Source organism: Frieseomelitta varia, unplaced genomic scaffold, assembly GCF_011392965.1.
Source record: "Frieseomelitta varia isolate USP_RPSP 00005682 unplaced genomic scaffold, Fvar_1.2 scaffold_221, whole genome shotgun sequence".
NCBI lineage: Eukaryota > Metazoa > Arthropoda > Insecta > Hymenoptera > Apidae > Frieseomelitta > Frieseomelitta varia.
The window spans coordinates 425,469-439,186 of NW_025109948.1; the positions used below are offsets into that span (position 1 = coordinate 425,469).

Below are 13,718 nucleotides of genomic sequence, written 5' to 3' on the forward strand. Positions count from 1 at the left end.
TAAAAAAAAAAAAAAAAAAAAAAAGAAAAGAAAAGAAATCACTGCAGCGCGCGTGCACAGGATTAAGTACGGAGTAATGGCTAGCGCGGAACAACGCGTCGAAACATTGAACGTAAGTTTAAAAATGCTGCTGCTATAGTTGTACGTTAGAGTAAATAACATTTCGATCTTTGCATCATTATGACCAGTCAAATGTGAATCATCCATGCTGATCAGAGCCAAGTGACATTGAGCTGCGACGTGTTGGTCAGTCGTTGCAATTCCTCCCATAATGTACCGAGTATAACTCTTGATACAACCATTGCCACATTGAACGAATATGAACAAACGAGAAGGTTTTTGGCCTTGCGTGGAGCGCACTGTCACAGAGCTGCTTATTTTCGTGCTCCTTTGTCAAGCAACCATACCTCGGCATTTCTGAATTGAATGCAGCCAGCACTGGGGCGACCTTTTTCGTCGCCTCATGGGATGATCTAATTGCGAGCCTCATTATCGTAGATCACTGTTTATTTATTTAGATGCGTCATTGGTGTGTTTTCTTTTTTAGCTAGAAAAAAATTCAAGGTTCGATTAATCTGAAATCTTTCATGTTAAAAAAAAAAAAAAAAAAAAAAAAAAAAAATGTTATAAGCATGGAAAGAAAAAGATAAGAAGAGCAGGTTTTACATCATGGTCCGAGCTTCTTAATACTTTATAGCTTTCGTTTATGTAATACCTTCGTAAGGACGCAGATCATTTTAAGCACACCATTTTGTATCAAATACCCTTGGTCCGTGATGCACGTGTATTTTACATCGATTCCTCGTTACTTCATTGTCTTTTCCCTCCGTACATCTCTTTCTTTCTCTCTTAGATAAAATATGTACATATTTTCTCCTTGATTTTGTCGCTCGTGGTTCCATCAAATGCGACATGGAGAAATAAAGAAAAAGGGAAAGGTTTGTTACGCAATTTGCTTTAAATATAGTGATTGTTTTCACATTGACGTTCTTTAAATCGTCCTTTAAGGCGGATTTTCTATTGAACATCGAATATTGTTTTATACAACGCGTGCTCCCCACCGCGTGGGGACAGAATACACGTAAATTTGATATTTTTTTTCGTAATTAAGACTCGAGAAATAAAACGCACGTATGAAAATTCAAAGCATGGCCGTCTGGTTTGTCGCGCCACGTAATTGCGAGACAGGGTGGGGACGCGTGCGAGACGCCTCGCATTTATAGGTTAACTTTTCGCGCACATCCGATCAGTACCGCTTCAACGAGAGCTCCGTGCTCTTTCGTTGTTGTAAGCAGTTTCTTTTGTATGGCGGGTACTTAAATTCTCGACGAAGGCTCGTGTTGTTCAGTCGTTCGTGCATCGCGGTTTCGGCTGAAACACAACAGCGGTGAAAAGGAAAAAAGAAAGAAAGAAAGAAAGAAAGGGCACATTCGTAATCGCCGAAACGCTATCAAGTGATTGTATTGTTGACACATCGTTGCACGTTGCATCGTTCAGCATTATTCACCAAACCACGCCAAAGATTTATTTCATTGCAAAGTCGTTCGCGATGACAGGGAGGAGAACGTTGCACGCCTAGAGAACGAAATCACTTTGTTTGTAGAAGTTGAAGGAGAGGAGAGGAGAGACGAGACTACAAGCACGGTTGTTTGTATATATAAATAGAATCACCGTGGTGCGTAGCGATACGCAGCAGTTGCACGTCCACTAGCGGAGGCCGACTGTCTCTCCACCGCCGGCAAACTTGTTATGACAATTCGCGCGTGCCGTGTCGTTTCACGGGATGTGCAGTGCCGTTTGACTCGCGTGGTCGGATCTTGTTCGTGATCTGAGCGTTGCATCTCACGCCTTACGTCGCCGCGTGTTGCACCGAACGGAGGAAAGAGAAAACAAAAAAACGTGTCCGAGTCTCGATCCTCGCGGAGAAGAAGCGTACTTCACCGAAGGGGAGGTTATTGCACGCTGCACCTCGTTGGACGGTCGTCGATTTGTTAATCAGTCGGTGTGAAACGGTGGGCTCGCGCGATATGGCAGTATTCCGGCTGACTCTGAGAGTTGACACGACCGCGCGCGAGTCTGAAAGAAGACATGGCAGCGGATTTTGACGAGCGATACTACACCGCTGCTCCTGTTATTCGCTAACAGGAGGGGAGGGAGTGTGTTCGAAGTCGCGCGGAAGTGGCGTAGCGTGAGGCGACGAAACTTTTGTCGCAAACTCACACACACACACACACATACACACACGGGATAAAGTCACGGGGGAAAGAAGCACGAGAGCGCGCGCAGCTGCGCGCACTTCTACGAAAATAGAACTCTGCATAAGTGTGCGGAGGTGCCAACGGTGAAACGAGCGAACGGTGTGACATTAAGGCGATCGTAGAATGTCGCGCGTGTCGCTCAACAAGTCGCAGTACAGCCAATACGGCTCGCGCCGCGTGCGGAAGATCAGCACGGTACGTTTCGAAGATTCGTCTCTCTCTGCTTAGTGTAAAAAAAAAAAAACATGCTAATATCAACCGTATTCATGCGCGTTCTTGCGCGATTCGATCTCTTCGTTCTTCGGGCGATCTGACTCGCCTCGAGTTTCGAGGTACTACTTTCTATCTTTGTCTCTCCCACTCCTTTGTTTTGTTTCACATTGTTTCTTGTCGTTTCTCGTCCGTAGTCGCTTCGTTTGGTACGGTTCGGGAACGGCACGTGACTCAGCCTTGACAGTCAACATAATTCACACTTTCGCGTTTTCCGACGAACGAGCGCACGGACGGGTTGCCACACCGTACGCATATATGTATACACATACGTTTGTCGGCACAGCTACGTTGCAACCCGTCGCATGATTGTGTGCACGATTTGCATCCGTTGCAAATGTGACACACCGATCCGCCGACAGGAAACAAGGTCGAAAACAATACTTTCGTCGAGCTTCGTTCGCCTTGGCGTTAGGTGGCGCACGCTTTGCCAATTCTAATGACAGTGGATCAGCTGATTGGGCTGACCTTCCATTCGGCTAAGTTGCCTATCGGAATCTGTCGATACACGTTCTCGTATGTGCTAGCGTTATATTTAAATTTGTTTAACATATCGAGTACTCGAGGTCGTTGCACGGAACGTTTTTCTTTGTACCTTCTTTCTTTTTAATATTACTTTAATATTATTTTTATTTTTAATTTTCGAGTTCCTGATATCCTGATTTCGCTGGTACCTGAAATCTTGAAAAAAGAAATAGTTTACGAACGCTTAACATTGATGCTTTTCTTGCTTTGGTGAACAAGCAGTAGGATGAAATTAAGTTGAAAATGATTTAAAAGATTGGGGACATACAAAAGTACATTTGCGTAACTTCTTCGTCCCAACTATCCTTAAAATCTCGGTGTTTGAAGAAAACAGAATTGCTTTGTCGTGTATTTACTACGCTATTTTACTTCGGACAAATGTAGCCTTAAAAAATAGTTAAATCACAGAGTAGCCATATAATATTTACGCTTGCGTTTGCGTTATGAGATCACCTATATGCGGCACAACCGCGAGTTCTCACATTACATTCCAAAAGATATCCGCAACAGCTTGCTTTTCGATTTATTTCATTTCATCTTTGTAATTTCATTAAACTTTCAACGAAAAGAAAATTAATTTATAATCGTACAAGTGACTAAGATCATGGTGAACTCTGCTGCATGATTTTCTGAAGTAGGAATTCTACTTGACAATCTGATAATCAAACACGTATAGAGATGTACCTACATAATTGTACATATACATTGGCATGAAAGCAAGCTTTTTCTTGTAGCATTCAAGGTGAACTGCCACTACTTTACTCAAGGCAGATACAAATATCTTACAATGTAACAAGAACTTAAAAAAAAGTATTTATTTGAATTTTTTAAAGGGGATAAACTATATACGATTGGAATAATTAAGAAAGAAAGAAAAAATTGTTAATGTTTACCATATATCAATTTCAAATATATATGTATACATGGTTTCATATTTCTTTCATAGACGGAAAGTGAATATTCTGTGGAAGAGCATGCAAGATTAACTACCACTGATGGAGTTAGTGATGAAGCATCTCCAGAAGATGAAGGAGGGTCACTGTGTGAATACCACGATATACCACCTCCACCTGATGGCGGATATGGCTGGGTGGTGGTATTTGCATCGTTCATGTGTAACATGATAGTGGATGGTATTGCTTACACATTTGGCGTTTTTTTGGGAGAATTTGTTACATATTTTGGAGAAGGAAAAGGAAAAACTGCATGGGTTGGATCATTGTTATCTGGCATGTACCTCAGTGCTGGTAAGTTCCTTTACTATAAGTGTTGTCTATTTTTAAGTTGTAACACCGTTTTAGTTTAAAAAGTTTTGATCCATTTTCAGGACCTGTTGTCAGTGCTTTAACAAATAAGTATGGATGTAGAGCAGTATGTATGGCAGGAAGTATTTTAGGTGCAGCAGCATTTGTACTTTCAACATTTTCGACCAGTGTAAATATGCTTATGATAACTTATGGTATTATGGGAGGTCTGTATAATATTTTAGACTATAATCTAATTTATTTATTTACACTTTGAACAAGCCTGTAATGATTATACTCCTTTCAGGAATTGGATTTGGTCTAATATATTTACCAGCAGTAGTATGCGTAGGTTATTATTTTGAAACCAAACGATCTCTAGCCACAGGCATTGCTGTATGTGGTTCAGGATTTGGCACATTTGCATTTGCACCTCTCGCAACAATGTTACTAGAAGAATATAATTGGAAAGGAGCGAACTTAATTCTTGCTGGCCTTATTTTAAATTGTGCTGTAAGTGTTGTTACAAACATTCTGAAACATTCTGGAATATAAATTGTTGTTTGATAATAACAGTAGGGAAATTACAGGTCTTTGGTGCATTGATGAGGCCATTAGAATATCCAAAAGCTTCTTCTGTTAAACCGTTGTTACAAAGAATGGCGGAAGAGAAAAGATTTCAAATGGAACGTGGAAGTATTGGAGGTTCTTATTTCATGGTACAATTACCTGATGGATCAATGGAGAAAAGGATGAAAATGCCTATTAATATCGATCCTGGTGTTCATTCCAGTTTCAATTTAGACCAATTAGTGCCTGGTAAGAAAATTTGTGTTAGTAAATTAACATGTCGACGATCGAATATCGTGTTTTTTTACATTGTGCTTCATTTAATTATGACATTAAAGGAACTCCTTTAACGCCAGTTCCAACGGTGCCGACCCTACCCACTATATCGGAAGTGAAAGTACAAGAACACTCTTCCAGTGGAGCAACTAGTAATAGTGGCAGTATGGATTTAAAAAATATTTCCACTAAATCAAGGAGCAGAAAAAACATCGATGATACCAAAGATACAAAAGACACGTCGGAAAAGTCTGAAAACGAATTCAAACCGATAATTCCCAGAAATGCTTCACAGCCTGCTTTTACAACCCACGTACAAGGTCTACCTAAAAATGGTTCGGTACCCTTCTTCGATCGGATCCGCAAAACTAGCACTAGCGAAAGATACAAACCAAGCCTTAGCGCGATTAAGAACTCCAGAACAACATTGAACTCTAATGGTGATATAAGAAAGAGTTTGCATTTGAGACTTTCGACGAGCAGTGTCATGGGCTCTCGAAATAACAACGCGGAAGTAGACGTACGTCTTTTTTTTTCTTACAAGTTTTTATACTAATATATATTTATTGTTAATTGAAAGAAAATTGTCAGACTGCATACGATTTTACAGGATGGCGAAAGTATTATTTTTACCACCAGCAAATCTAGTATTCCAAAAGAGAAACAGCAAATTCGACCGCTATCGAGAAAGGATATATTTTACAGCGGCAGCGTGCTTAATTTACCAGAATATCAGAGTCAAAAGTCACTTGCAAATTATCGTCAAAGCGTTATTTCATTATCGAAGTCCGTTCGTGGGGATATTAAAGATACTGACATTGAAAAAGCGCGCCAAGAACGTAAGTAACTTTTCGAAAATACAAATGATACAGTGATTCATAAACATTTTCTAAAACGAAGTAAATTTTACAGAAGCCTTGTGTCCCTGTTTGGTATTGCCTGATTCGTTCAAAGAAGCTTTGGCAACTATGATGGATGTATCTTTGCTAAAGAATCCAGTATTTCTTTTAATCGGTATTAGTAACGTGTTCGGAATGGCTGGACTATACGTTCCTTTTGTATATTTATTAGATGCTGCTGTTTTAGATGTAAGTTCAAGTTTACGCATAAAGATAATTTTTTTTTAAATTATACATCACTTGTTGTAAGGTTAGTTTTTTCAATGTATATTGTTTCTAGAATATTGACAAGACTCTTGCGTCATATTTAGTATCTATAATTGGAATTACTAATACTCTGGGTCGTGTAGCTTGTGGATATATTGCAGATTTTCCACAAGTAGACTCATTGTTGTTGAACAATATCTGCTTAATTATATCGACAGTTGCTGTAGCTGCTATTCCATTTTGCCATTCTTATCCTGCTTACATTATTATGAGCATTCTTTTCGGTATTGCTATATGTGAGTATTGAAATTAATAAGTATTATTATAGGCATGGTTGTTCACCGTGGATGTTACAGATTTGTTTCTGTGATATTTCAGCTGGATACATTTCCCTGACGTCGATTATTTTGGTCGACCTTTTAGGACTAGATAAATTGACCAATGCATTTGGCCTTTTAATCTTATTCAGAGGAGCTGCAGCTATCATCGGTTCACCCTTGGCCGGTGCCGTTTATGATGCAACGCAAAGTTACAGCATCCCATTCTTTATGGCAGGATTTTTCTTCTTTGTAAGCACGGTTACTAGTTTCATGGCCCCAGCTATGAAACGGTGCACAACGCCGCAGGTAATTATACCGCGTAAATTATACAATGTAAACGTTATCCAAAGTACTTTAAATTAACGAGGAAGAATAAATTTTGTTACAGACTCAGCCTGTGATATTAGATACATTGACTCCAATCGATGAAGATATTGAAGAAGAGAACGAAGAAGATATCCCTGAAATCGTAGAAACTGCACCATCTCCACAAGAACCACCCGAGAAGGAAATTAAACAAATAGAGTCTGTTTTATAAAGTCTGGTCTGCATAAGGAGAGAAAAATAGCCTTCATCTCCGAGCCACACTGTGATAGGGCTACTGTTTCGAAAATGTCTGAGAAAAGGTACTTCTTCGTATAATATATTTTAATGAATAAAGCACAAATTAATGAGTACGACCCGATGGTATTTTTAAACGTACTTAGAATTTTTGCAATTGTATCTAATTTTTTTTATGAAAATAATATATAAATATAAATAAATATATGTATGTATAAATATATATATATATATATATATATATATATATATATATATATATATATATATATATACACACACATACACATATATATAACGACAAATTAAATCAAAGTTTACTACTGTTTACTGTCAAGTTTAGCAAGATGCACGTCAGTTTAAAAGATACAGTCCCCTGGCGGAAGAGGGATGTTAACGGTCAAGGGGTGAAACTTATCTCGTTAAAGATTACGCGACTGATTGGCTAAAAGTGCGCAGGTCATCCAGGAATACACTTCCGTCGTTCACCTTTTTATAATAAACGGTTGCCCGCGCGATCGGCCATGAGTTGTTTCTCTCGCTCACATCTGTCGTAAGGCTTAAAGGGGATGCGCTTGGTCAAGTTGGTAACCTAACAAGTTCGCGTTAAGCTCATCGACGAGAGGACGGTGTCGTATCGCCGCTACTTCTTCCAACCAGGATAATCGCGGATTTCTTTTCACTTGCTCGTAGAAGTTTCACGCGACGCAACTGTTGAAATATATTTTTCTTGAGCGTTGCTTGTTGTGTGCATGTCCAAACGAATTGGAAGAATTAATCGGTCGAGACGAGGGGTTTTACAGCAGTCGTAGTAGGCAGACTTGACGATAATGAAAAGGAAGCGTGTTTACGCCACTGGCCGCTGCCGGCCGAATAACGTTTCGGATTTAGGTGCACGCGGAATCGCTCGTCTTCGGGGTTTATCCTTGTTCTTTAACGGTCGATGAAGAACAAAGATAGAAGATAGAACAGGTTCATTTACATTTGCACGATAAAATGGGGTACGATGTAACGTTGGCGCGCTCGTTCCGTGGCTTTACGGTCTGGTGCAAGCTCGAGTCGTCCTGATAATTGTAGACATCGTGGTTCTTCTCGCACATGGTATTTGCATACGCTCGTAATCGCTGCCGCGTTTCTCCTCGGCAATGATCGAGTGGTTTGTACGAAGGGGGGTTGAGATCGACGCGTGGCGCTCTATCGGCAACTACTTTCAGCCGAAAATTTCGAAACACGAAGTTCGAAAGAAATTGATCATCGATTGAATTCGTTGGCAACGCAACGAACCGAAATAAAACGGTCGGGTTTCTCTCGGCAAGTTTTTTCTTTTTTTTTTTCTTTTCACTGGTATCGGCAGAGTTTCCCCAGTCGGTATTCAAGTTTCTCGAAGGAATGGAAATCTAATTCTCGACGTCCCGGCCCTTCCGATTACGGAAGACAGTGAAAGCACGTCGACGTGGCTTCTTCCAGGAATTGGAAACGAGCCGGTCGTCTCGATGGGACAACAGCCGTCATCGATCTTTTTTACGCAGTTGGATTTTGAACAGCGGCCGAGGGGCAAGAAGGGGGAAAAGCGGGGACCGATCCTACCGACCGATGAAACACCGGATACACGTGTGTACACACGTTCTAACGCGAGCCAGCCCTCGGGCTCAACAAAGGGCTCTCACGGGTGCGTCTTCCTTGCGCGCTACTCTCATGGGAGAAATTGAAATTTTCTCGCGTTATACCCGTAGCCTGGAATTTAATTAAATCCTCTTTAACCGGTCACGGATCGCGTTTTACCGTCGTAATTTCGACATTTGTCTATCTCGAAAAGCACCAACGCTCCGGGATATTTTGTCCCTTCAAAGCCCTCCGAGTCTTTCGCAATTGATTGCTTTGCCTTTTCTCCGGGCTTTTTCTCTTACCTTCTCCTCCGCACGAAGTTTTTCGTTCCGCTTTTTGTCCTATATCTAAGAAATCACGTACATCATATTTTTACGCTAAACGTATTTTATATAGGGTGGAACAAAAGTTTCTTCTCCCTTTTTTTTAAAATAAAACATCAATGTGTAAGAAAAAACTAATTTTATTAATTTTAAATTAAATTTAAGCTCAAATGAAACACAATTAAATTTTGATCGTCAGAGCGTTTGCAAATTAAAAAAAATATATAATAAAAGAATTACGGATTTATTTTAGTAGGATGTGATTTTTGGTATATACACTATATATTCCTACTTCACAATCGATCAGATCTTTTTATGAAAAGAATAATATTAGATAATTGTCAATTTAATACAGGAAACAATGTATAAAATAATTGTCGGATAATAAGAAAAAAAATTAGATTTTTTTTTCTTTTGAAAACAGCTAAAATAAACAAAAGAATTTGCAGGATTTTAAATCAAATTTTTAAACTGGTCATTTGATTGAGCGTGTCAAGGTAGGATAATTCCGTGCAATAACGATAGAATTGAATAATTTTTTTTTTAGAAAATTATTAATAATAAAAGAATGAAGAATTTTGCAGGTTTAAAAATATATTCATAAACGAGAGAACGAAATTTTTTTATTTTTATTGTCACGCAAATTGTACGCAATTACTGCTTTAACGATGAGCATTTGTTACAATTATCAGAATCTAAAAAGTAGAAGGGATTATACTATTTTATAGGGATTATTATATTTTCTACAAAAATTAGATTAAAAAGATTGAAGTTGGGATTGTAATAAAAATGAATATTATAAATGAAAAAATAAAATACAGGCATAATCTCTAAAGGAATGCGTGACAGATAAAATAAACTTTGCTCGAAGTTGATTACTCAATTAGTTTATTGAGTTACGCTAGTTTGTAAAACATGGTCCCGAGAAAAGTTTCAAGGTAGTTGCGGCCTAAATTCTGTAAATAAATTTGTAACTCCATATTTCCTGAATTTTCTCTCTTGTCAACTCTCGAAACAGTATGAGATCAATCAAAAATGTATTTGCCAATAATGGAAGATCATTATTGTCTTCGTAGATAAATAATGATTTCACTGTTACATCTTGAGTGGATAAGATAGATAGCTGTGGCTACATTACTTATCATCAAACATTAAACCTCATCAAACAATCTCCAATTTCCTTATTTTCACGAATTTTATTGCAAAACTTTAGGAGTTCGTTTTTGAAATATACGTTTGATACATCGATTTTTTTCAATCTGTTACGCGAGAATATCACCCCCCCCCCCCCCCCCCCAACACTTTCAGCGGAGGTTCCGCGCGATTACGATATCCCTTACGTCACTATATATTCAGAATTTAAAATGCTACGTTTAATTAAACTACAAAGAAATGAACTTTGTTGCTAATGGAAGCATAATTCTTTCCTTTCTGAAAGAGCCACTTCAGACGTGAAGCTAGTCTTGTTCCAAGTCACATTTTCTTCGGTTGATATTTAAATTTAAAAATTTAACAATTTTTAAACCTAAAGTTCTCCCAGCGTCATCTGCCTTGCGAATTTTTATTTTCACTCTGAACAATTATCAGCGAGTCCCATCGTATAACGGTGACTTGTCGGTACTGTAGATTACCCGCCACAACGGTGAGACAATTTGACCATCTGTGGACAAATTTTAGTTGCAAGATATCGCGTTGATAAAATTCAAGAGAAAACGCGCGCCAACTCGCGTAAAACCAGAGAAATCTTTCGTCGAAATTATGTCTGTTGACTTCCTCGTGTGGTGGGTGGGCTGTTCTTTGGTTTCCGAAGGGAGCAACACAATAGCCCCCCTGGACTCTTCACCGTGCGTCTCTCCCGTCCAGCGTTCATCCGGCGCTGCCATTACGATATCTCGAAGTACACATCGCCTCGGGTTTCGTTTTCTCTCTGAGAATTCCCCAACGGGAAGATTCTTCGACGCGATATTTAACGGCACAATGTTTCTAGTTTTTAACCCCGCACGCGTTTTTGCTCTTTTCTTGCCTTTTTTTTTCTCTCTCTCTCGTCTTCCTCCTCCTCTCCCTATCTTTATTTCGTTCTTTGTCGTTCTGTATGCTTCCTTGTCGCTTAATGCGCCGGTTTCATTTCGACGTGTTCCCATTTCGAAGAGACTCTGGCGTGTCCCCGCTAGAACTTGGCAATACGGTTGCTGGGTTACGGGGGTGTTGTTGTCTATCTTGTTTCTGAACATCATCTTTCCGTTTTCTTGCACCATGTTGTCCTATTCAGTGACAAACGAATTCAAAATATTTAGACGATAGAGGTAGGCACTTGTCAGGGGATTTTAGTGACCCTTTCTCTGAATACGGTGTTGATTCCGTGCAATGGGAACAGAGTTACCCTCCGGTAAGGGAGGGTGCAGCTTTGTCAACCCTGTACTACAATCGGTCGGCACGATTCTTGGAAATTACCAGCTACGTGACAAGGTGTTTGCAAGGAAAATATCGAAGGGATAAAAGTAACAAAATTAAACTTTTGAACCCGTGTGCGTGCTGCGCTGCAGATGACAAATTTTCTACGAGAACTTGGAAATTGCTGAAAAAGTTATAAAAAATAAATTATATTTATTCTTATCTTTATCTTATCTTTGTACGTCAATTTACCTAAGTTATTTTAAAATAAATACAAATGGACGCACGACAACGTTGAAAACAAATCGTGGGTTTAAAGGGTTAAAATAGTCTGTTATCTAAAATTGCTAAAATTTGCTAATGTCGAACCGCAACACATTGAATTCAAAATTTTGATGTCGAATTTTGATATCAACTGTTGGAAAAAAATATACCTACGCAAGAGGGTAGGGCAGAGCTGTCGAATAACGCGCATTAGTCTCGAAAGCTCATTACTGACCGTAATCGCTTAATCTCGTTCAAATGCGAAGCGAAGAAGGTACTGAAAGTACCTCCGGGGCAAAACGATTCATCCAAAAATACCTTTCTCGTTGCTCGAATTCAATTCAAATTCCATCTTTTTTTTCTCTCCTTTTTTTTTTNTTTTTTTCAAAATTACCGCTTCCACGTCCTGTAGACATGGAGAGATTTTTCTGTGATGTAGGACAAGCCAAAAGTTTCCTCCCACTTATTTTTTTTTAATAAAACATCAAAAATATAAGAGAAAAACTAATTTTATTAATTTTAAATTAATTTCAAGCACGATTTTTTCATTATGTTTTAAAAATTTGTAAAAATATATATATATATATGTAATAAAAAGATTGCGGATTTATTTAGCAGGAAGTGATCTTTGACGCAAGTGTTTTGAAAGACACTCGGCAGAGAAAGTACACAAACAGCCAACAGAGGTTGCTGTTGCATTCGATTTGCGAGGTAAACGAAAAACTGCGTCTCGCAGTAATGTGTCCCGGAAAGATTAAATGGCTTCGGGTGCAACTTGGCGTCGCGGAGTGGCACGTAACATGCGACTCGAGCATGTTTGAATTCTACGAAAAAATGGGGCCTAAGTAGCCGCCGGGCATCGGTGAGAATCGCCGGAAAGAAAACGACACGCGGCGAAGAGAAGGAGGGAGAGAGCGTTTGCTCCGCGGGCGAGAAACGCTTCTTCGTTTTATAAACATACCCAACGTTGACGTTCACGTGTATGGATGCGTATATGTGTGCATCACGCGTTAGTCCGGCCGTGAAAAAGAGAGTGGTGTGTCCCTGTTGTCATATCGGAATTGCACGTCTATTATGCGTTATCATCGCGCGCGGCACGTAGAACGTAGGAACTTTGAAAAAATTGGCAAGGACCTGAAAAATTCTGTGGATGGCGGTAACAATAGTGACCAAATTTACCGCAGGATAAATTTTACACTAAGTTTACGTGTACTGTCAATTCGACAGGTTTTTGATTCTATGAGTAAAATTATGGAAATTTTTGCAATCTTTTCCTGGCAATTTTTGCTGACTTTTATTTCATAATAGGACGAAGTACGAATATACAAGGTGTTTCTGTTTATCATATATAAAATAAATTAGGGTATATTATATATCATATAAAATATATAAATATATAATATAAATAAATAAATAAATAGGAATAAAATTCTTCCACGTGAGTTTTGTTCTCGAAAATCTCGAGTTAAATCAAGAGTAAAATAACATTAGAGTAAAGTAAACGACGCATTTTGTTGAAAATAGAAGCTTCAAGCTTTGAAACGAGTTCAAATTTATTACTTTGCAAAATAATTCTTTCTAACATTCTACGAACTTAATGTCCGAATATTATACGCGGAAGTCGCTGTGTGTTATTGAATGCATATTGATCTAACGAACTCAGGCCATCTGACGCAATACGATCATTGTCCATTGTGACTCATCAGTATGAATTTTTTCCCTCTTATTCGTGATTCAAACCAAAAGAGGAAGTGTAAAGTCTCCTTCGTCGATTGCAATCTTTTACGCAACCAGTTTCTCGGATTGTCACGAGGAAATATGTGCTTATCATATATATAGGAACACCGTTCGTGCTTGATAAACACGGTTACCAAATGGAAAATCAAAAGGATAATACTTGTTTAACATTTTTTCGGCTGGATGTTTGAAATCACGTGTAAGATTATTGTTTAGAACTGTCATTGCAGACGTACACAATAAATGATCGTATAATTTATTATTTTAA

The 13,718-nt window shown here is 38.8% G+C and overlaps 1 protein-coding gene across 8 annotated transcripts in view; it reads left to right on the forward strand.

Moving 5' to 3' along the window:
- The window catches only part of LOC122527478 (monocarboxylate transporter 3), a 13,306-nt gene extending 6,117 nt beyond the window's left edge, over positions 1-7,189 (forward strand). For 3 of the 8 annotated variants that reach the window (XM_043651701.1, XM_043651702.1, XM_043651707.1), the window contains 10 exons: positions 4,000-4,300; positions 4,381-4,524; positions 4,605-4,810; positions 4,888-5,116; positions 5,206-5,663; positions 5,754-5,982; positions 6,056-6,231; positions 6,323-6,545; positions 6,628-6,875; positions 6,958-7,189. In XM_043651701.1, the coding sequence (XP_043507636.1) occupies positions 4,000-4,300; positions 4,381-4,524; positions 4,605-4,810; positions 4,888-5,116; positions 5,206-5,663; positions 5,754-5,982; positions 6,056-6,231; positions 6,323-6,545; positions 6,628-6,875; positions 6,958-7,107 (2,364 nt within the window). In that variant the 3' untranslated portion in view covers positions 7,108-7,189. Of the gene's footprint in view, positions 113-1,226; positions 2,591-3,999; positions 4,301-4,363; positions 4,525-4,604; positions 4,811-4,887; positions 5,117-5,205; positions 5,664-5,753; positions 5,983-6,055; positions 6,232-6,322; positions 6,546-6,627; positions 6,876-6,957 lie in introns of those variants that run through there. The other 5 variants (XM_043651706.1, XM_043651704.1, XM_043651709.1 and 2 more) reach the window with 5 other exon arrangements.
- The last annotated feature ends 6,529 nt before the right edge of the window (positions 7,190-13,718 follow it).